Raw genomic sequence first — 24,152 nt, 5'->3', positions numbered from 1 at the left:
CTGTGAGCCTATTTAGTGGCCACAGAACCCACTGGAAATAATACTCTTCTGCAAAACTCTACTGATGTTACCTTTTAGTATGCATATACTTAATAAATGTGTGTGTATGTATATACGCACATAACATCTACATGGTCAGTTGTGGGAGAGGACATTCCTTTTAGGAGTGCTGACTAGAGCTCAGCACTGCATTGTGGACTTGAGTAAAAAGGAGTATAAATTAAATAAAAGGATTCGTCTATCCTCTTATAGTCTTTACTAGGAAGTACAATTCTTGGTCATACCCAGAAAGATGAATGAGAACACTGAAAACTGAACATCTGCCACTGAGCACAATAAGTGCCCAGCATGTGGTAGAGCCTTTCCAAGCAGGACCAGAAACCTGTACCATAGCAGTCACTGGTTCTCCAGCTTCTTTTGTAGTCTTGGGGGTATTGTGGGTCCTCTGGCAGTGTGCCAGGTGCTTGGAGAGAGCATTTTCTCATGCTGCCAACATTACCTTGGGATTAAAGATTGGAGCTAATAAGTAATCATAGTCTTGAGCCAGACAGTCTGGTTAAGATATTGTTATGTGTTTTGTTATTGTTCCTGGGGCATAAGTAAACTCTAAGTAGGAGTTGATCATGTTTTTAGAGGCTCTCAGACATAATATAAAAGCGTGTTTTGCGGGAAGACAGCATATAAAAACTTGCATTTTTGTCAGGTTTCTAATTTATAGGGAACAGTGACATGCAATAATCTAATTTATGTCTGTGTACATTATGTCACTGATCACAGGTAATGGAGTACAAGCAGGTGGCTTTGATTTGTATGTTAGAAATTGTTGGTAGGCTGAGCTAATGGTGAAGTAGCTTTAGCTTGCCAGAGGGAAGCTGTTGATTTAGTGTTGGTGGCATAAGAAGGTAAATCCCAGTCTGATGCTGAGCAGAAAGAGATGGCTAGTGTCCCATGAAGTCTGTATTTCTGTAGGTTGAAAGATTTATTTTCTTGGTCCTTTACATGATAAGATTCAGGAGGGAAAACTTCATCTTGGAGATTAAGATTTTCTGCAGACGTGTTCAGCTTTAATTAAGGGTATCTCCTTCAAAGGAAGACACTGATAATTGTGATATTTGGCTATTTTTGGGAAACATGATTATATGATTATTTATCTTTGGTGATCTTAAATATCTTTGAAAAAGTTAAAAAATTCTGCTAGTGAAAATAAATGGTGATAGCTGATTTATTATAGTTGTTAGTGAAATCTTTCCGTCATATGCTAAATGCTTTGAATAAAAAAGACCAATAATAAGTTTGTTTTTCAAATCTTGGTGTATCTAGGAGCAGAAGGATGCATACTAACATTTGCATACTTCGGCATATGAACTTTCAGTCACAGTCTATCTAATACCTGCAATCCTTTTAAAATGGAGAAGTCAGTAACATTTAAACTAAACTATCTATTTTTATCTCTCTTTTTTTTTTTATTATTTTTTTATTTTTTATTATTGGTGTTTGTTTTTTTTTTTTCTTTCAGATTCTTCTCCCATATTTCACTCTTTTAGTCCATACATCTTATTCCTAGGAAAATCTGGGGTGTAGGCAGGAACACAGGCGACACCATTACAAAAGCAATCTGCTGCAATAGTGGACATGGCATGTGAACACATTATGTTGATTGTAATACTTTGAGGTACTCAGGATGATGTTTGTGAGATCTTGGGGAAAAAAAACAAGGACATGCATTAGTAATGAGATGGTTTGCTAGGAAAGATGCTGAGGACCACTCTGTGGCAATTAAGAGCACTTTGTAGTGGCAAATATCTTAGATGCTGGCTGACTCAACTTGCAGAATGTAGCCAGTAACCAAATAGCAGAATTTCACTAGCAGCTACATCAAAAACATTCTACCTTAGCTGGTGACACAAACAGCAGTAATTTCCTGTGTAAAGTATTATCTCCAGGAGTGAGATTGATTGATCCCAGATTTTTCTTTACGTCCAAGAAACCATGATTTCCCCACTGTTTCTGTTTCCTCGTCCAAATTAGTTCATCTACTCCTTTTTTTCCATGAGTCGTGGATTAATCTTTTTCTTCAAATATTTTGCATTGGTTTTCTGTGGCCCTGTGGGTGAGTGCAAATGACTTCACTTCTTTTGGCAGAAAAAATCCTCTACAGCTTTTGTTTCAAACATGCATTGGTGTGTAGTGGGTTATAGGATGAGGCTAATTAAAAGAAGAGGAAAGGAGACAGCACCCCTTCCTTTTGTGAAAATGAGGAGTCTCTCTCCTCCTTTCTTATCTCTTTCTAGTACAATAATATTTGGATGCACCTATTGGTCAGTGGGTATAAAGGGAAAATATGGAGGAGGTATGTGTAGCATTAATGGATAAAAAAAGAAGTTGTTTAACATGGATGGGATTAATACTTTGGTAGCTTAGACATCAAGAATCTTTCTGTAAATATAGTACTAAATGATCCTGAAATCATGTGAGCATACACTCTCTTATAATCTTCCTCCCAGTAACATGAAGAATTACAATAATACTCAGTAGATTTTCTCTCGAGTTCAAGTTATTACAAAATAAATGAGGCTAAATAATAACTTATTTTTCAGCCCAGATGGCTCTGACCTGTGCAATAGTCCAGAAAGTTCAGGAAATGCAAACCTTGTTGCTTATGCCATGAAATGTACTTAAGGGCCTTGGTTATCTGCTGGAGTTCTGGGGTAGTCTGTGGAAAAAAAGTCTGTTGAAATTGCTTTTAATGAGCAATCTCTACAGATGAGTAGGGTAATGCATGAAGAGACCTGAGTTTCCCTAGGTTTACTAAATAACTGTTTTCTTTCTAGATCCCAGCCTATGGGGAAGTGCAGATAAGAAGAGGATAAATATGGCTTTTAAGGGCGAGGACCACTTAGATCCCCTTTCATTACCAGTTCAGCGGTAAGTGGTGCACTCTATCATCCGGATTTGAGTGATTAAATGCCTCTGAGGCTGTAACTTCACTTTCCTTTGAGGACCCAAGGACGTTTAAAACCTCATTTTTAAACTCAGTAACAGGTAATGTTCCTATAAAACGTTGAGAATGAATGTGGAAATCTGGGATGCATTTCTTGAGGTATTTGCAAATTTGTGTAGCTGAAGTCTGGTAAATCATGACAGTGAAAATGCAGCCATCGTTTTAAAAGGACAACTGTGTTTGCAGTAGAGATGTGATTGTGTTTACTGGATCAGTTCTTTGTCATGTTGGAGTTCCCTGGAACTCGCTGCATTCTGTGAATACTTCTGAAAACTGTAAATATGAATCTTTTTATCCTGGCTGACTTCTGATGTAGATATAGAGGTATGGTAATGATACGAAGGCTAGAGCATAATCTCTCCAATCTGTGTCGCCTTGTTGGGACTGGAGATGCTGATGACTCTGCTAAACAACAGATTTAAAAAAATCTATCGGTTGGCATCTAGTAGCTGTATCTAAGTAGTATAGTTTTGCTTCTAGCATAATGGATGTTCCATGAAAAGAAAAAAAAAAAAAAGAGTACAATAATCTAGAGTCTTCATATGTGGCACAGCTGGGGTGTTTTTGTTTTTATCTTGGGAAAGGGAGGGAAGGTGGGGCTGCTGAATGCAGGAATAAAATCAGAAATGAAAAAGTTTTGAATTTCAGCCTTTCTTCCACTCTTCTTTCTTCAGGTCACACTGTGATTCTTTATCATAATTAACTGGTTCCTGATATCCAGTCTCAAAATGTGATGTGTTTCTTTGTCAGTAATTTGATGTTTCTCTACCTGAGTCTTCCAGCAGATGCTTTGATAACACCATTAAAGTCACAATCACAGTAAAACCATGTGAATAAATTCTCTTCTAGAAGAAACACTATATGGAGGAATGAAGTTTGGGGATACTGAATTCCAGGACAACTTTCCCTGTTCATTAGTTGTTAGTTTAAACTTGCTTTGGAAATAAGTGAGTCCTAGAATCCTGAATAGTGAAACATGAAGCGGACTAGTATAAATAGCAATGAAATGTTCTATTTTACTTATTAATTTAGTTTTCTTCTATGGGATGAAGCCATGGAAGATCATTTCAGATGCAGACAGTAGTGAAGACAGGCTAATGACTTTGCTGTGGAAATACTCAGGCTAACCAAGTGGTCAGATAAGGTGTCAGACATCCAGGTTAATTTCCTGGTGATAACTAATGGGTTTCACAAGCTGAATCCTGGATCAAAAGTCAAAGAAGCTGTTATAGCCAACTGGGGCAGTGAAAGACTCTTCTATTAGTAGAAAACTGTCTGCAACTAAAACCAAGGGCATAGACCCTGTGGGTGGCCAAGGGCTGATCCAGGCAGATGGTGGCAGGATTACCCATACATAAATGGGGGAAATTAGCTGGAGGCTCTCTGTGCTAGCAAATGGCAATGTGGAGGAAGAATAATGCACTTAAAGATAACAGCAGCACAGAACTGAAAAGCGCTGAATTTCGTAGGCAAGCAACTTCCAGAGAAGAAAACTGCTTGTGTGCGGTGTTCAGGGGAGCAAAGCTCTGCCATGCTTCGTGAACAAAGCCATACCACCTCCCAGGGACCCTGCACTGAGATGTATCTTAGCACAAGAAGTGACTTGGAGAAGCTCCCTGTAGCGAGCATTACGTTCTGACAAACAGCTTGACTCAGCAGGGCAATTCTCTGTAGTGAAATTTAAAAAGAAATAAATATTCTAACCCACCCCCAATAAACTAAGAAGCTCTTATTTTTGTGTCTCTTTTGAAAGATAACCTCTTTTCCTGCCAATGAGTATTATTTCAGATAAAACCCTTGTAACAGATGGGCAGACTGAAGTTGACAGAGACAAGAGAGGTGAAGTCACAGAGAGGGACGGAACTGAAAAAAAAGTGGTTTTACCCTAAGAGTTAAGCAGAAAGAACACAGTATGGGGTAGATAAATAAAGTTCAAGAGTCGTACAAAGTGTTTTTCTTGATTACTAAAAAATCCAACAAAACCCATTCCATATGATAGCTTTTCCAAAGAAATGGAATTTTTATGAGATTAAATGGTTTGTCTGGGTTAGAGAAAGGAGTAACATGGCTCCTGTTTAAAGGGAATTTAAAAAGACTGAGTTTTCAAAATAACAAGATTCAAATATTATTAATATATCCAAGCCTGGGATGTATGCCTATCTCAGGATTTCAGTTCATGCTCCTGCTGTTTGAGAAAAGGGGCTTGAATTAACCTGAGGGTGTGTGTTGTTGTGTCCTGTCACAGCAAAAATTTAACACAAATTCGACAGAGGGTCAGTCCTCTGTAGCACCAGGACTGTGTCTTGCCTTTTGTTTAGGTCAGAATCTTTCAGAAGTAAAAACATCCTCAAGCAAGAATATCTGTATCCATAGGAAAAGTGTACCGTACACATGGAATCAGACTCCAAGTGTTTCCACAGCAATCATTAAAGTCAGAAGTTATTGTGACTTTTTAAGGAATTTAGAATTGGGGCCTTAAACCAAACTACAGTGCTGCATGAATTGTTGTTTACACTCTTTCCTCAGATTTTATGGGAAATTACGGCTTGTATTGGAAAGTCTCTAGAGTACTGAGTCACAGTGCTAATGGTTTGCTGACATACTGGCAGACCTCCTTTCTGTAATTGACATCTAGACCGCTATGGAATCAGTATTGAAAAGTATCCTGAGGAAAAACACAAGTTATTGTTTCAGAAACTTTCTTTTCTATTTCAGTGAGTTAGGAACTTACTGATGGTTTTGTCTCTTAGGAGAGAAAACGACTGGTAATGGATCACTTTTATAAAAGACTGATCTAGTTACTCTCCAAAAGCTGTTAGTCCTATGTAAAGCATTTTACAAGTCATAAAAATTATCTCTTTTTATCAGTGATCACCAGTTCACTAGAGCACGTGAAGTGTGAATGTATTCCTTAGAGATGCACATATCCCCATTCTGAAGGAGGTATTTTTAGTATAGCTCTTGGAAAATGTCATTACCCTTTCCTCATATCTTTCTATTGGTATTGTTTTTCTATATTTCTGGTGAGCTTTTACCTTGGCTTTTCTATCTGGAATAAAACCTGTTCTGTCCCTGCCCCTCTTCCCGTGTAACAAAAGGTCACTGAACTTTGTGTTTTCTGTAAATTAAAGTTGTAAACTATACACGTTTTTTTTCATTATCGACATGGTTTTCTTATTGCATGGTAAATTCAACACTTGGAGTGCTGAGTCTGAAGTCATTCAATAAAAGAGAGAGTACTCACAACCAAAAGTGAAATAGGATGCTGTTTTTGCTTCTTGGATTACATGTTCTGTTCAGTGTTGCAATTGTGAGAAACAGTATAATTAGACATTTTTTTTAAGTAATAAATGAAGGTCTTGTATGGAAATTAGGTTCAAAAACCCATCACCCACCCCATCCCCACTTCAAAACCAAGGAAAACCAAAATGAAGCAAACAAAAACAAACTGGAGAAAGACAATAATCTTGCTGAAAGAACTTGAAATTTGGGCTATTCTTGAAGTGGGCAGAGAATTTGTCTTTCTAATCTTCAGAAATGCAACACTGCTGTTCTGTTTAATCTACTGTCTAAACATCTTTACAGCTTCAGAAATTAAAGATGATTCTGGAGGTTATAACTTAAACTAACATACAAACAAGGAGCAATGTTAATTATTTAAATGGGATGTTTTGATGGTGTTTATGGAAGGTCAGTACTTTGAGGACCAGGGAGATGTTTGTATTTGGTATTAATTGATGTTTTGACAAATGATGTTTGTCAAAAGTTGAAAGTTGTGACTTGAAACAGAAGCAAGAGAAATTCAGAATTTTTATACTGCATTGATTCTACTTATTTCTCTGACAAATCAAGATGACAAACTTGTAGAACTTCGTGGAATATATGGACAGATGACAAATATGGAAGTCTATAATGAGTTATTTTTTTTCATAATGAAAATTGAATTTCTCATCCAAATAAACCCCACCACTTAACAAAATAATCCCAGTAATGAATATGCGGGTTTAAAAACCAAAACAAGAAAACCAAAACAAAACCCCCCAAGTTTGTAAAGTGAGATAATTTCTACCCATACAGGAAAGGGACTATTTCAGGGACCATGCACATCACATTTTAGTTTGATTTCTAAAGCTTCATGTGGACTCTCTGCTACTGGAAAGAGATGTTTTGAAAAATATTGAAGTTAAGGTATAAGACACATGAAGAGCCTTTCAGCATGTTTGATTTGTGTTCAGTGGGGCTGTCAGGAAAACAATGGATCTATCTGTTGGTTTCTATCCCTGGAGTGTCTAATATTTCTCAAATACTGGGTAATTTAATCCTAAGAATCAAAGGCAGGGAAGATATGTTATTCCATCATAGAAAGTGAATCTTGACCAGAATTGCACAGATATATAGGTTGGTTGGCCTTTTTTTTCAACTAACCATTGATGTCTTACCCCTTGTATTCTGTAGGCCATGTGAATCTGTAGGTTTTGATACTATGTTTTTCTGGCCCTGAATTTTGGGCAGCAAGTCATTTGGTTGCATGCCAGCTGATTGCAAAATTTCCTGTTAGGTTATCTACCTGTTTTCTTAGATGTGAAACCCTCAAGTGAATGATTTCTAGCTAATTTGACTTGTGTGAGTTAACCTCAATAAGGGTTATTCTCTTTTATCTCACTTGTTCTATTCCTTTTTTAACCTTCTCAGTTCTTACCATTCTACTTTGAATCTGCATGACTTCTGCAATTTGTTACTGTCTCTTGTTCTCCCAAGATTTACCTAATTTCTTTTTTTTTTTTAATAGTACTTTTTTAAGTCTTTAGCTCTAGGGCTGTGCTTAGGTTATAATTAATCATAAAATCATGCTTAAGTACAAGTGTTTAAATGCTTTTTTGGTTTAGTGATTGTATATGTCCTATATTTTTTAGACATCATCTGTGTGAATTCTTTCTGTTTCATGGTCTCCTACATTATCTGCTGCTGACAGTCAAGGGCTTGTTATGTATTTGTCTTTTCCCATCTATGTCTGAAAACTGAAATTCCTGTATGACAAGCACTCCATGCAAAACAGAAAACAACATTTGTATTTCGGTTTTGTATTTTACAGGCTACTTACTGTGTGCGTAGATCCTACCCTGCTTGTTAGAAACCTACTTTCCCTATGATCAGTTTATTTGGGTGATTTCAGCAGCTTGTTTGTTGTGGCTCTTTGAAAGCATTCAGATAAAGACTGTAAGAAACTCCAGAGAAAAAAAAAGCATGTTACCTGTAATATTCAGAATTTTCAGAATTCCAAGTTCATGGCTCTATGAATCACTGACCTATGAGTTTTTAAAAACTACTTGAGAATTGAATGCTTCCTAGGGAATTGAAAATTCAGTGGCTGTAGGAATAGAGTACAAAAGAAGAAAGGAAGGTGCTCTGCTTTGCCAATAATGCAATAAAGTTACCTTCCGGTGACAAGAAATAAAATCAGTTACTGCATATCTCAAGGCAATAATGATGTCTCATTTAATGACTCTGTATTCTTTCCCTTTCACTCAGTTTACCCTACAACAATTCAGCAAATAATTTTACAGTGACAGGAAGGGAGCTCACCTTACTACGAAGTATTTCTGATTTTAGTGATTTATATTCTACATGTAACCAAAGTGAAAGCTGAGTAGTTTGTGGGAGTTTGGATGGTGGTAGTAAAACAGATTTGTGCATCTATATGGTCCTTCTGGGAAGGATTTTCAGATGTTCTTTCTGACTGAGTCCAAAGGGTGATGTTAGTAAAGCAGCAACTATTGATTTGCTATCATTTGGTGGCATTCATAAGGAATATGAACTCAACAGCTTTTTTTTTCTTTGAGTCCATGGGTAAAATATCTCTGTTCCTATATTCAGGATATTAAAATGTAGGTCAGCACTTAAGCTTGCAAGCAGCAAAAAAGATTGTTTCACTTGTGCTTTAAGCATTTTTGGGGTCTGCAAGTCTGCCAGAAAGCAAGATATTTCCCAACCTCTTCCTTACTATAGTTTTATTACTGTATCTTTATATTTAGTTGTATAACACACTGTAGAAACATGTTATACTACTTCCCAGAGCTATCATGTAAAATATTGTATGTTGAACTGTAGAAGTCGCAAAAGAATTTTGGCTTTTAACCTAAAGGAAATTTGAGTTTGTCCATTACAATAATTGTGAAGTTATGGTGACTTTCAAATGTGAACAAAGTGATGAATTTAAACAAGCTGTTCAACTGGCCTCTCTGGACCTTTTTTCATTAAACTTCTTATTTCATATTTGTGGCTTGCTGTTACTTGGAAACTACTTTTGAAGAATCAAGACCATCTTTCATCCCTACAGACAATTAGGAGTTTATCCTGAATCCCTCCCATCAAGGTCAGTAACATGTTTCACAGCGTGTGGCGCACAAGCACTGTAAAGAGGTCAAGCTAGTGCTGATGTGGCCTTTATCATGGAGGAAATTTGGCTGATTATTTTGAGAATGCATGTTTTTGAAATGTGGGAGTCTATAGAAGAGACTTTTCTCTTTTTGTGTCTTAGAGCAATAGCAGTCCCTATCTGCCCAATGAATATCTTGTGTGTGTGACTTGGCATCCTTTTCAGAAAACATCTCTCAAATAAGTGAACAGGAAAACAGTGACAGAACTTGCCTGAATGTTAGGTTACCTTACCTGGCAGACAGAGATGATGCTTTCTGGCTGTCTTCATAAGTACTGCATGAAATGTTTATTATGAGATCAATTTAGTAATCCTGCCAAGTTTATACCTTGTAGTTAGCTCTTCTATTCATTGTTTTGTGGCTTTGATCCCATGGTTTGTGCCTCTCTGCAAAATTTTACTGGTGTTAGCAAGACCTTTTCAAACCATTCAGTTGTTGTTTGTGGTCTGTTATGTTTACTTGTATTCCAATCTTCATCATGCTTGTTTTTCTTCATGCACATTTTGTAAGGTTTACACATCTGCTACCACTCCTGTTGGAGTGCTTTGTTTTCAGAAGACATCTTGCTAGTTATTTTTGTGTTTAAGGTTTTTTCTTGCACATGTGAGTCTTCTTTTGTTTGTTAATCCAACAGTGTGAACGATGCATTAAGTGGCACAAATGCTTTGAGTTCTTTTAGTCTACCAAAAGTTTTTAGTGCAACTTGATACTGCCTGCTTTGTGAAGTCTCCTAGCCAGGTAGATGGATTCTTGAAAGTTTGGGGTATATTAAGTGTACTATGAGAAGAACATGGAACTTTTTAAACTGTAAAGTAATTGTATTTTGGCACTGTCTGCCCATTATGATAATGCTTTATACTTTATACCTTTCTTAGCATTAACAGTTTTTCCTTCTAGTTTCCAGGTTGTGTCGCCCTGCCCCCCCCCCCCCCCCCCCCCCCCCCCAAATAAAAAAGACAAAACCCCTGAAACTTTATAGTTTTGATACAATCTTAAGTATCTAGGCATCTTGCATTTAGCACATCTTGCTTATTTGCAATTCAGCCTTAGAAAAAAAACCCTCCTAAACTCCTACCAAAAAAGCAAAATAGGTCCTTTGGTTGAGTTGCTGTGCAGTAATGTTGTGTTGTTATGTCACGATGTTTCAGTTGTGGGCAGCTGGTAGGAGCCATGTTCTTGACTTCTGTGTTGTCCATGTGAGCCTCCTGGCGTTAAACGCTGCTAAACCTGAACTACAAACTCTGTGAATTCACTCCCTGTGAATTGTGCAGAAAACCTTTTTGCTGCACTGCCTGCAGTTCTTGGTGTGCAGCTTAAAAAAATGTTATTTGGATTCATTAACGAATCCTCTTCCTGCATGGAAGAGTTTGCAAGTCATATGGAGTCTTCAGGAAGGCAATGTTAAATAGTATTAGTAGTAAGCAGTACATCTTACAAGGAAAGTGTAGTCAGCAATGTCTAATTTTTGACCTGTTTACTTTCCAGGTCTTTCTGAACTTTGCAAATCATAGTAAAGACTTTTCTGTCTTTCGCAGAATCATAGAATATGCTGAGCTGGAAGGGACCCACAAGAATCATTGAGTCCAATCCTTGACCTTGGTGTTTCTATAAACAATATAGAGTTATTAATTATTTGTTTTGCAAAACTACTGAAACACTCTGATTTTCCATACAACTTTATGCATATCAAGCAATCTGAATTCAGCATTCTAGCTGGCAAGAATAAAGATCCATATTTTTGTCTCTCCTTTTAGCAGTTAGGCCATATTGTTGTTATCATGCTGGTAATGTAGCTGGAATTGTTCTTGTTAGCCCTGAAAGGCAATTAAGGATAAAATTCTGTCTTTTGACTTCAGTATATCCAAAGTATCTTTCTTGTATAAAATAGAAGATGCTTTGAAGCATTTCATGCATATTCACTGTGCGTTCCAAGAGGGAAAAGGACCAAGAAATCCCCCTTAACAGGAACAAACATCTTCATAGAACTTGAAAACAAAGATCAGACTAATGAAGAGATCCTAATGCTCAAGGAATCAAGTTCACTGAATTATTGCCTTATTGTGAGAAAAAAGCGTTGTCATCTGTCTTTAAAAGACCAGTATGGTTTGTTGAAACTTTAATGTTGATTTAGCATTACTCATCATTCCTCCTGATTCTCCTCTGGTTGTAATGCTGATTAATCTTCTTGCCTTTGGCAAGCCACTTTTGCTTCCCCTGTTTTTCGTTCTCCACCTCAGCTGGGGAAACTCAAAGGAAGTCCTTACTAGCTTACCTTCACAAGTTGCTATTTAAATCATACTTATACAGCACTGTGTTACGTGCTCATCTGCCTTGTTATGCCTGATGTGTGTGCATCATTCTACTGCACTGTGCCAGACTGGCAATGCTGAATATTACCTAACAGATGCTTTCAGTAAATCTGGGGTATGTTTCCGTTCACAAAACCTGACTTATTCCTTCCATGTGTTAACATTTTATTATCCCTTACACAGTGGTGTTGCCTGGCAAGTGAGTTCATTAAACTCTCTTTACAACCATGGCTGCTACAGAGGATGATGAATAGTACCAATACCTTGCTATTTTGGGGGTGTTTTCCCACAATCCAATTAAAAAAAATAATCCCTTCATTAAAGGTATTTTAATGATATTACTATGATTTGTTTTCTCTGTTTCTTAGCACAAATACTAAATACAGTATTTGTCATTTCAGTTCAAGTTTCCTGGGAATTTCTTCCTTATTTAATTGCCTGGTCTCTCTTAATCTGGTTCACTGCTGCCTGGGGATGGTGGGAGGATCTTGTAATCAGTTGTTCAGTAACCTGTAATGAGCAAATTTAAGAAAGCTAGCAGGACAGTGCTGCAACTTTGTAAATGTTTTTTCTTGACAAGTAGTATAGTGATCTTGAGAAATGTGCTGCTTGGTGTGACCCCATTTCTAGTCTCATTAAATTTGGTAGTGTCTGTTTGTGGTTGGGTTTCTGAGCTCATATTAACCCTGAGGGATTTGGAGTGAAATGCATACAGGAGTTTAATATTAAGCTGAAAAGTGACTCTTAGCAATTCCAAGTTGATTTTTTTTGCTCCTTACAGTATTTAAGAGAACGCATTAAATTGAGTGTATATATTCCTATTTATATATACACACTTTTATTTAGGGCAATATGCCTAAAGGCCTATATGCAATATTTTACTTTTTTTAAAGAAAAAGCTTTTTATTGTGTTGCATGTGTAAACTATACTTCAAGTATTTGAATTTTGTATTTTGCTATTTGTGGGTGCTTTATTTTTCAAGTTCTTTCAGGGGTACAATGGAAATATAAACTTCATAAATATAGATTTCATAAATAGAGGTTTACAGCAAGAATATAATATTCTGACAAACTAAAGCTATGGAAGTATTTTCCCAATATCTTAAATGTCAGCAGAACTGAGTTCAGGATAAAGATTAAACAGAGAAAATTATTAAGAAAAGAGAAAATTATTAAAAGACAAAGGACAGAGCTAGGCAATGGTATCCAAGTAGTTGAGCTTATTTGAGTGGATAGCAAGATAGTTGAAAGCAACATTTTAGGAAGTATGATGGAGCAAAAAATGGCTTGTTAAGTATCAGCTGTGTACACACCAATGCTTGATTTTTGGAATTTACCTACTTGGCATTTCAAAACGAACGTTGTAGATCCAACTTGTAAAACATGATGTAAGAAAGAAGTTACTTTGTTACAGCAATGAAAAATTATTTTTCATACTACTTATGCAGAAAGTGCAAATTAGTTTGGTTTATCTGTAATTTAAAAATTGGTAAATTGAAAAGTAAAAAACAATCCATGATTGTGAATCTAGGTTTCTACCTAGACAGGAAGCAAACACACATGGTGAGATATTCTATTAAATTTTTCATTTTGAAAAATATTCTGCTGAGTTCAGAGCACAAAGTGTACTGCTAACTAGAAAAACTAAATGGTGACTTTTAGCCAAGTTCATTGTCTCCCGGTAGAGTAACTACACTGTCAGTGAACATAAAGGGACTTCTCTGAAAGTGTTATGAGCTTGTGGTCAGGGAGCCTCAGGTATTCTCATCACAGATGTTTTCTACCTTCTCTCCTTTTGTAACGTAGCTGAGAAGCTTTGAAAAACTATCCAGAATGTTACCCTCTTTCTGGTGTGAATATCATTAGAATTAGTTTTTTATTAGATAGGAATTAAATCGGATCATCTTCATCGAGTGGAAGCAGTTTATATGTGATGAGGAAGATGTTTGTTCAGTATGTGAAATTACTGTCTCGATAATTATTCAATTTTTCACTTTTGATTTTTAAGATTTATTTAATCACAGAAATCAAGGAATAATTTGTTTTGAAAAGAATCTCTGATTTCATCCCTTTCTTGCTGCAGGTTATTTTTTTTTTTTAAATATGTATAAATGTGATGCATCCATTATATTTATACAATATATGAATATATAATTCATATATCTTCATATATTTATACAATTGTTTTCCAAAGTTTGGGAAAACAAAGTCTATATTAACATCAAAATCAGTCTGACAACTTACCTCTGTGATAGATGTGGTGGTGGGATAAAAGCAAAGGACAGGTAAAAACTGGAATTGGGAAAAAGTGAAATCAGCTAGTGATACATATTCAGATTGTTAATCTTGTTTGTCAGGACCACAGAGTAAGGGAGACATAACTGTGTGCAGGCTGAATTTATAGTCTAGACTTGAATTCTGGGCCAGAATTTTCTATGCTTTGTGCCATTGATGCAAAAGGACATTTTTTATTTAAAAAAAGGCCTTTTTTTTTTTTTTTTTTTAAATTACAACTCTCAAAAATAATTCACTTAAAATTCTAAGCCTAAAATCTGACATGCTGGCTGGTCATCAAGGCTTAAAGCAAGTTACCTTGTGAATATTACCAGTGTCCAACCTCCAGCAGTGTTTGAGTTGGGTTCTCAGTTTTGAGAATATCGTTGAAGTCTTCGGGCTTACAGATTTGAAGTAAGAGTCTTTGTAAGCTGCTATTGTTTAACACATTCTTTTAGTCCAGTGCACTCAGTGGGAACTCAGGAGGGACAAATATGGCAAAGCAATGTCTCTTCATAATTTTTTTTAAATGTTTTTTTTTTGACAGAAACTTAGCTTTATGGTCGAACCATTATTGAGAGAAGTTTTCCACCTCATTTAGAAGCAAACAAACTTTTCTTCCTGCAGCACAGTCCTGATGTGGAGGCGTGAGGGCAGTGTTTATGTTATGAGGGTGAACCAGAAAGTGATTAGATGGAAGCACTGCTGGTTTTGCTGTGTAGAGAGCCTAAACCCCTATTGCTCTTGGCTAAAATACCAGGAGCAACCTGAAAAGCAATCAACTGCTACTGCCAGGGGAAAGTAAGATATTTATTTCCCCAAGCATTTTGTTCTGCTCTGAAGGGCTGGGATTGTACTGAATGTTTTCTGTAGTTCAACTGCTGGAAGAGAGGTTGATTTCGGTAATTTTGAAAGTGCATTTTTTCTTGGTAAAACATGAAGACAGTCCAACCGACTAAACTGCTACACAGCTGCCCTGCTGTAAGAGGGAGCATTTCAATGTATGCATTGGACTCAGCATTGTTCTACTGCAGTTTCTGTTGCTGCAAGCGAAAGGACCTCAGTAAATGCTCAATTGGGAATTTTTTACTACTTAAATTAACACTTTGATATCAAGTTACACACCTCTCCAACATATTCTGCAACAATAACAAAGACAAGGATTTGCATTTTTAATTTAAATGTCTGCCACGACATGAGAGGCAGGGACCTTGCTTTTTTATTTGCTCCTGCTCTTTAGTTTGGGTTGCATGAACCAACCCATAAGCATGAACCACAGCTCACACACTGAAGACCTTCCACAGAGAGGGTCTCTAAGTCAGCAGAACAACCACCCTTGCGGGATTGTTAAGTGCAGATGTGCCAGCAGACCAGAAGTGGAGGATGTTTGCTGGCACACAGCGTCACTGGTGCTCTGTGTGTGCTACAAGGGCTATGGTAACTGGGGTGAAAGCCAAAGCAGATTGACAGCTGCTGTATGTAGTGTAGGGTGACAGATATACTGCAGTTGAATCCCCTTTCAGATTTGGCTGGTGCCAGGTAGGATGAATCAGGCCCATGTCTTCACGAGGTGAGAAACTGGAGTAATAAGTCTTCATTACTCTCTTTATAATGGTAGATAAGCGTTCAAGCAATTCTTCCCGTTATCTTTGTGAGTTCTTCAGCATCTAAAAGTGATACTGCTCTTTGCTTGACAATTAAATGTCACTGTGTGTATGTATGTGCTTGTGGAAGAAATAGGGAAGGTTTCTGGGCAGTTCTGATCTTTTTCAATTATGATTTAGGACAACATTTGGCCATCTGCTTTTTAATTTGACACATCACATGATATACATTCAATACACACTCTGCTCATAGTGCAATGCCACAGAAAATTTGATTTCAGTTCTAGAAAATCTGTGAAGTGTCTTGCATTTCCAGAAAGAAAATTGAAATTTCTTCCAAATTGTATTTGGAAGAAATAAAAAGGTCTCCATATGTTTCAAAAGCTTATTGCTGTTCTCTGTGCATTTTTTACTTCTGCCTTTTGTAGGCATTTTTTCAGTGGCCTATCCTCTTTAAGGCTTATAGTTTATTTTGGTTACATATAGTACTCTTTTCTGCTGTCCTCTCAGTGTGTCTCAAGGAATGCTTTTGTGTCACTGCTCTCTCCATTTTATCTACGTGGCGCTTTTGGTCATGACACTTGAGCTGAGATTTTCTCAGAATTGCTTACAAAGATAGGACACAAAGAAAATCATAGCTATGTGGGGAGTTTGTCACCCTATTTGTGTTAGAATCATAGAATGGCTTGGGTTGGAAGGGACCTTAAATATCATCTAGTTCCAACCTACCTGACCATGGGCAGGGGCATCTTTCACTAGACCACGTTGCTCAAAGCTGCATCCAACCCAGCCTTGAACACTTCCAGGGGTGGGGCATCCACAGCTTTTGGGCAGCCTGTTCCAGTGCCTCATGACCCTCACAGTAAAGAAATTCTTCCTAATATCCAATTTAAACCAACTCTCTTTCTGTTTGAAGCTGTTCCTCTTTGTCCTGTCACTACATACTCTTGTAAATAGTTTCTCTCCATCAGTCTTCTAGGCCAGTTCAGGTACTAGAAGCCTGGAATTAGGTCACTTAGCTTTCTACATACTTCTTGTTTTGAAATTCGCTTTCTCTTTCTATTCATCATTTCATTTGGACCCCCCTCAATGTGTGCTTGCACATGGACACATGTTCATGTTATAAAATGACACGGAGGCCTTATATGAAGGCCAAGTGAAGCCACCTTTTGCACTTTTCATGTGCTTCCACACTGATCACTTGTTTCGTAATCTGAAGAAATGCCTTGGGCAAATATGATCACCTCAGCATTAAATAAATCAGGAAAGAGAAAACGGATATGCTGAAACATGCATAATATTTCACAAATGTAGTACAGGAATCACACATGCTTCCTGCAGGTATATTAACCTTAGTTTTATTTGGACCTATATATAACCTCCAATCACTCTTGCACCCAGCATACAGCAGCTCTGCTTCCCAGTTTAGGTTTTTAAGTAATCTATAACTAGAAGTGCTCTTAGTTATTTTTTATGTCTCAAAGAGCATCGATGGTGAAAACAGCCCATTATCATCAGAGGCCTGTATACATCTCTGCAGCTCGTTAGGACAAGTTTTTCTACTTCAAGAAGATAAATGTGGTACAGGTTAGCTTATTTATTACAATAACATAAGAGAAGACAAGTTAGGATTTCAGGCATCCTTTTATGTCAGAAATGGTCAGATCTTTTGCTAATAAGCAGCAAAGTGCTGCTGCTATTTGCCTTAACACCATTCTCCAAGCTTTTTTTCTGGGTGCTTTTAAGCTGTGGTGCTCAGAATGCTGTCACTGTCAGGCACCTGTGCCCTGAGCCACATACTTGTGAAGAAGTGGTGAAAGGGTATCCTACCCAATGGTAATATGATTTAGAGATTATTCAGTATGGCCTAGAAAATTCCTGGGGAAACTCTTCTGCAGTTCTCAAGAAATATGAAGGTAGAAAGTTGAAGGAATCTTGTATGCTTATGCAAGATGATTATTTCACAGTAGGTTAGGTCTGCGGATTAAATGAAGGGAAACAAGGTGTTGTAGAACTATTTGTCAAGTCTTTGCATTTGTTTTTCTTAAAGCTGAAGTTGTACAATGAAATTACAGGAATTAGGAGTACAGGTGACTGAGAAATGATTCTTCTGTTTGAATATTTAGGATTTTACCTCTATGTGAAGGTAATATTTCTTGTCTAGTCCACTTAACTATTTGAAATCAGCAGAGGAAAATATCCCCCTCTCCGACAGCTTCTATTTAATAAGACCATCCTTCGAAGTATAAATATGTATTGATAGGCAAATGTTTCCAGCAGAATCTAGTGCATGAGACTAATGTTAGAACAACAAGTAGCTGCAAGATGGAATATGAGGTTAAAATGAGTAACAATTTAGTGGTCTGATTCAGCAGATATATGACCACTGATTAACCCCTCAAGAGCTGGGATTTTGGCTAGTGTGGCTTGCATATATGTGCACTCTTCATTGTGACTGCAAGTTAAGTCTGATACATAAAAACTGATCTGATAAAAAAAAAAAGGGAGGGGAGGAGAGGATAGAGTAAGAGAGAAACAACACAATTGCTCAGAAAATGGCCAACCACCGCTAGATCTGATGTGGTTTTGATATTTGATGTGTAGGCTCATAGATGTAGTACTTATGCTTTTCTTTATATGAATATCATGACATTTGATTTAAACTGTGTGCATATGGACACAAATAAGATAATGAATAAATGGGCATATGCCCTGTTGTGGTCTCAGTCCTGCTATCACCAGCCATCTTTTAAGGCAGCTGTGAAGTACAGCAGAGTTCTAGTTCCAGTAAAGGCATGCTTAGTGAGAAACCAAACCATATATTTAGTAGATCAAGAGTGCTGTGAGACAAAGGTGATATTTCTGGATTAGAGGAAGAAGATACTGTCCCATCCCTCTCCAGTCTCAGTGGGACCAATGACACTTTTATCCATATTGCACTTCAAAGCCTCACTATCACACTTAGACTTGAATAATGAAGTCTGGAGTACCTCAAGTCTTCAAAACTTCTTAGGTTAGGTCAGATGTCTGCAGGATTGAGGTGCTGGCTGGGAGGGGGAGAGAAAAGCAAAGACATAAGCCCGCAGTTCTTGTTGTCAGTATTTGTCTGACACAATACAGGCGAGGAGACATTTAATCATGTTTTCACTGATGAAACTGCAGGAGTAAGTTTGCAGCATGTAGCGCTGACTCCTTTCCACCCCACCTTCTACACAGAGAATTGAATGCCATTTGAAAGTGTGAAATTGTGAGGAATTGCTGTTGTTCTGCTTGCTTCTTCACACTCGTTTTTTTTTGATCATCCTTAAGTGAGTTCATTGGCATTTCTTTTCTGCTGGCCACTGGAAATGGGTTGTCTTTTGTTGGCTTTTGTACACAGCAGTAGTGAGAAGCAAGAAATCAGGGGCATTTTCTAGTTCGGTTTTGAGAACAGAGGCACTTGTCAGTGCCTTTTTGAAGAGTGCATCTATAAGGTATAAACTTATGGAATATATTGAAGAGAACTGCTGAATCTTTCCCCAGATAGCAATGGTGTAATTGGATCTTGCCTTCTGATTTTTTTGTTTAGAGAAAATTTCAGCTGCTTTGCTTTTTGTTGGATAATCTCCAGTCTAAGAATGAATTCAGTTAAATGAAAATTCTGCAGGTGGAGGGACACCAGAAACTACATTTCTCTCCAAGTTAAAGATGGCCCAAAATACACAGTGTTGATCCTGTTTCAAATGTTTTAGATTGTCTGTTTCTCAAGACTTTGTTTGAGTCCTTCCAGAAACAGGTGTCAGATGAGGTGGATCTGAATTGCACAACTTTTTGCTTGCAGTCCATGTGCCAAGTTAACGCTGCAATTACTGCCTGAATTTTTGTATTAGTGGTAGCTACAGGTACAAATGTACATCCTGCTTGAGAACAGGTGGACTGAAAAACTACTGAGCATGTGCTTTGAAAATTTTATGAGTGATGAAAAACTTTTAGTAAAGCTAAATTGATTTGTCTTTGCACTCTGGAAAACAGTAGAACATTTAAATCATGTAGAAAACTGAATCTACTTTATTTGCTTTTCAATAGAGTGAAGTTAATTATCTGGTTTTTTGGTTACATAGTGGCAACAGAAAAGGACTGTTAATCAGAAACTAGGCAAACATACAGACATTGTTTTCCTTCCTCTGAATTTCTTACTCTTATAAAGATTGACAAAGGGGAGATGAAAGAGAATAATCATTGAATAAGTAAAATTTTTTTCACACAGGTGTTTCCTGTTTGTGAGGAAGGTTCTGTAATCCCACAGTAACTTATATGAAATAAATTTATTTAGTTAAAGCTGGTGATGATAACAGAGTTAATATGATGGAACAGTTCCTTGCTTCCATTTCTAATGTATTTTCACATCCAATTTGCTTGCTGTACTCTGGGATATCATAAAGGATTATAACAGGACAAAAACCTAGTTCCACTTATCCTTTAATTGTTTTTTTTTTTAAATGCAAAATAATGTACTCACATAAAATATCCATTTATTTATATTTGGTGCCAGAGGCTAATTCATTGAACCTGGGATGTATTATTGAAAAACAATGGTGTTCACCACACTTTTTTGCTCTGTGAGCTGTTTTCCAGGTTCTTTTATGGCCACTAAGAGTTTATTAATGTTAGTAAATAATTAAGAAGGGATAATTGACTAATTTTTGTGCAATGACACCAGAATGACACCTTTTTTTTTTTTTTTTTTTTTTTTTTTTTTTTTTTTTTTTTTTTTTTTTTTTTTTTTTTTTTTTTTTTTTTTTTTTTTTTTTTTTTTTTTTTTTTTTTTTTTTTTTTTTTTTTTTTTTTTTTTTTTTTTTTTTTTTTTTTTTTTTTTTTTTTTTTTTTTTTTTTTTTTCTGGAAAACATCATTGTTCTGTTTTTAATGCACTGCAGAATGTGGAGCCTGCACACCCTTATGAATCATGGATAACTCATTTGTGCCAAGGATTCACTGACAGTGACCCAAACCCTGCTCTCGTTAAATGAAGAGGAATAAATAGATATGCTGTTTCATTCTACTAACTAAGAAGGGGGAAAAAGAAGCAATCTTTATTCTGTCTTTTCTTCTTGTCATCATTTGTAGTATCTTCTCAGTCCCTGTAAAAGACATTCGGTTCTATCCTCTGGAGTAATTCTTTTCACTTGGTCCCTTGTGAAGATGGAGATTGACACCTGTGCAATGGGGCTCTTGTCAGCAAGATTTGCTCTCTTCCTTGCTCCTCTTTTACACCTGGTATTATGAGTTACTGTGAACAGCAGCAAGGTGAAAAGTCCTCACTAATGAATTATTTCCAAGGAATGAGCAATCTGCAGGACTCCTCACCCACTCACCTTTACTTTCACCAAGAAACCAGACTGTTGTTGTTTCTTCACCTCATTTGCTCTTTTGTAGAACCCTCCTGAACTCTTGTCTATTTCAGGTCTTGGAATCCATTTGCTTTGGATTTTATGTTTTAATGAGACTGTTCTAGTTCAGGCATTCTTCACACTTAGCTGTTTTCCCTCATTCAAAAGCAACTCTATGGTAGTAAAAATAACCATTCATTTCCTTCTCCTTTTCCTATTTGGTCTTCAGAACTCCTCTCATCTGGAAGCTCCAGTCTAGATCAGAACACTGTGTGCAGTGTTCAAGAGCAAAAACAATAAAGTGTCACTTCACAGGCTAAGCAGAGAAGAGAGAGAGAGAGTTAAGCAGGAGAGAAAGATGGCAGGAGGTGATAAAACTTCTCGAAGTATCATTAGAATAGCAAAGAGTAGAGCCCAACTTTTTGAATTTCTACTTGAATCTATTCACGAGATCACTCTGCTTCTCTGAGTAACATTATTGTGGCTGGAGAGACATGCAAACTCAAAACATTTCAGAAAATAGAAGTCAGGCTGTGTACAGCCACTCAACACATCTGCATAGATAAAGTGGGCAAAAAAAAAAAAAAGGAAAAAAAGCTTGGATTTCTCTTTCTAATATGAAATAATGCACAAAGCTTACAACCTTAATCTAGAGTTATGCAGAAAGCCTTGTGTGAAGAGCACATTACGTTATGGAGCCTGTGTTTTTAGTATGGACTCCTGGAAAGATGGTATTTGTAAGGGTGCCTCAGTTGGTTTGGTGGTGACCATCTCGGTACAGTACTCAGTGCTTATGCAGATTTCCCACTGCATGTGTTGCATCTGTTCTTGAAAAAGAAACTCTCTGAAGGGTCTTGCTTATGGAACGGAAAGAAGTAAAACTTTGGAATAATCCTATCCAGTCAGCGGTTGTTTCAACAGATGTATAAGCTACACTCTGCATATGAGGTATTTCTGAGCATCCCATAGTGTACCTTCCAAAACCTGAAAGTTCAAAGCACACACTATGCATTGAAGTGTCCATTAATGCATTCAAGGAGTGAAGATCCTGAGATTAGCTCAGCTGACTAGAGAGTGGTGTTAATAATGTCAAGACTGTGAATTTGATCCCTGTATGGGCCGTTCACTTAAGAGTTGGACTTGATGATCCTTGTGGGTCCCTTCCAATTCAGAATATTCTGTTATTGTCTCTTTACTGAAAAGTGTAGGAAAATCTACTGACATTAGTGAAGAGAGTACTTCCTACAATTCCTTTCCAAAATTCTATGGTTTTGAGACTTAATATTCAGTTTAGGAATGGTTTGTGATTTTCACTTAAGTCCAGTCATCAACATTAAACATATTTAATTAAGCCTTTTTCTCATCTACTCTTATTCTCTCTTGCCAGCACTGAACGGCAGTGTAAGGTTTCATTCTGAATAAGCAACTCTGTCTTCTTTTTTGCTAAAGGAAACATAGTGCTAAATTGTTCTTTCCCTACTTGCCAAGTAAAAATGTCTGTAGCATCTCTCTGAATCATCTTCCTCTAATTTAGCATAGTAAAGCATAAAATTGAATTTAGTAAAGAGTAATAAGCACACCCATAGCACTGTTTTGCAAATGTGTTCTCTCTTTCAATGATGTTTGTAGTTCATTCTGTAACAATAATGCACGATGCAAGGAAAATGCAGGAGTTAAAAGAGGAAAGTCATTTGGTTGTAAGCAAAAAATTCTGATAAGTTTGTTGTTTTGCTTTAATCTGCCTTATTTCATTAATGGATGCACAGGATTTATAACAATAAATAAAAAAAGGAAATATTTAATACATTAAAGCACAAAGTCTTTGTTAGTAGAACAAAGTCATTTTGAAGGTAAGGGAACCAGTGTATCCATAATTAAAAGTTTTCCTGCAGTTCTGTCCATGTGGATGTAAATGCCCCCATGTAGCACAAAGGCTCTTGTCAGGGAATTCCACTCCTTTCCATGCTTTCCAGAGGACCACTGTGTTATCTCTTCTTCTTTGCTGTGCTGACAAATTTTTTCCTGCAAATGCTGCATCCAGAGCTTGAACAGTGCCAAGATGACCAAGGAAAAGAGTTTCCACATATGCTGTTGGATCTTTCCAGTTCCAATTCAGGCCTTTCCAGAGCCTTCTCTCTGGGCTTATGTTATTCTTAAAGTTCTTTATCCTTGATTTTTTCCCTGGGGGAAATCGACTCCAAACATCCTCTACAGAATCATGAGTACCACGCACCCAAGCCTGATCCAGAGTCCACTGAAGCCAGAGGCGGAATTTTAAGGAGTATTGGAATGTAGTACATTTAGTTCTTACTTTTTAAATTGATGGTTCACAGTTAGTGCTTATGCTACAGTCCTGAGGTATCCATGAATATCACCCAGAAGCCTATGACATATTACATTACAGTTAATTCATAGAAATATATTTGATAATGAGGTGGCTCAGAATTCCCATTTTCAATTGGAAAACACTGGGATAATTTGTGAAAGTGTTTTTGCCTTAAATGTTTTATAACAAAACACAGTGCAATCATGAGCAAAGTCTGATGGAAAAAGTGATAGCATAGCCCAAGTCTTTGTTTTGAAAGGGTGTTTGAAATGAAGATATAATGTAAGTTTGGCTTTTCGTATTGACTGTAACTTTTCAACCTGCCTTCTTAGGTTCAACACCTGCACAAATAGAAACGAAAGGCAGCCAGAAGCATCCTTGGTCAAAACCATCTTGTTTTGATTCTGTCAGGTGCATGGGAAGAGAAAGAAATGTGTCTGAAGAAGAAGCAAAACACAACTCAGCCTACAAAAGGCAGGAAAATTATTCTATTTAGGCTGCTGAACTTGCTAGAAAAGTTTTGTAGTGACTCCAAGTGTAAAGTAGCAAAATATAATGCTTATATCTAAGGGTTGAGAAGAGGTAGAATAAGAGGCAAATGGAAATGAGAAGAAAGATATTCTAGTAAAGATTAGTTAAGGTTTTGGAATCAAGCAGGAAATGGGATGCCAAAGAATGAACCTGCCAAAGTTGCATAGTGGTGAATAATCTGCTAACGTTCTCTAGGACATACAAAGTTACCTTATTTTCCCTCTGAACAAAGGAAATTCAGGGGAGATTATACACATGGTAAGTGTTTACTTACCATTACTAGTAAAAGCAGAAATCTAGTGA

At 36.9% G+C, this 24,152-nt stretch overlaps 1 protein-coding gene across 4 annotated transcripts in view; it reads left to right on the top strand.

Annotated features, from left to right (window-relative positions):
* The window catches only part of INSC (INSC spindle orientation adaptor protein), a 137,576-nt gene that overhangs the window by 41,639 nt on the left and 71,785 nt on the right, over positions 1–24,152 (top strand). For 3 of the 4 annotated variants that reach the window (XM_027889883.1, XM_027889884.1, XM_027889885.1), the window contains exon 2: positions 2,832–2,925. In XM_027889883.1, the coding sequence (XP_027745684.1) occupies positions 2,873–2,925 (53 nt within the window). In that variant the 5' untranslated portion in view covers positions 2,832–2,872. Of the gene's footprint in view, positions 1–2,831; positions 2,926–21,896; positions 21,901–24,152 lie in introns of those variants that run through there. The other variant, XM_027889886.1, reaches the window with a different exon arrangement.

The sequence above is a fragment of the Empidonax traillii genome, unplaced genomic scaffold (assembly GCF_003031625.1).
Source record: "Empidonax traillii isolate 1590-97213 ecotype Southwest subspecies unplaced genomic scaffold, ASM303162v1 scaffold274:size1118153, whole genome shotgun sequence".
Taxonomy (NCBI): domain Eukaryota; kingdom Metazoa; phylum Chordata; class Aves; order Passeriformes; family Tyrannidae; genus Empidonax; species Empidonax traillii.
Note: the sequence above shows the minus strand (reverse complement) of the source record. Positions and strands in the feature narration are given on the sequence as shown.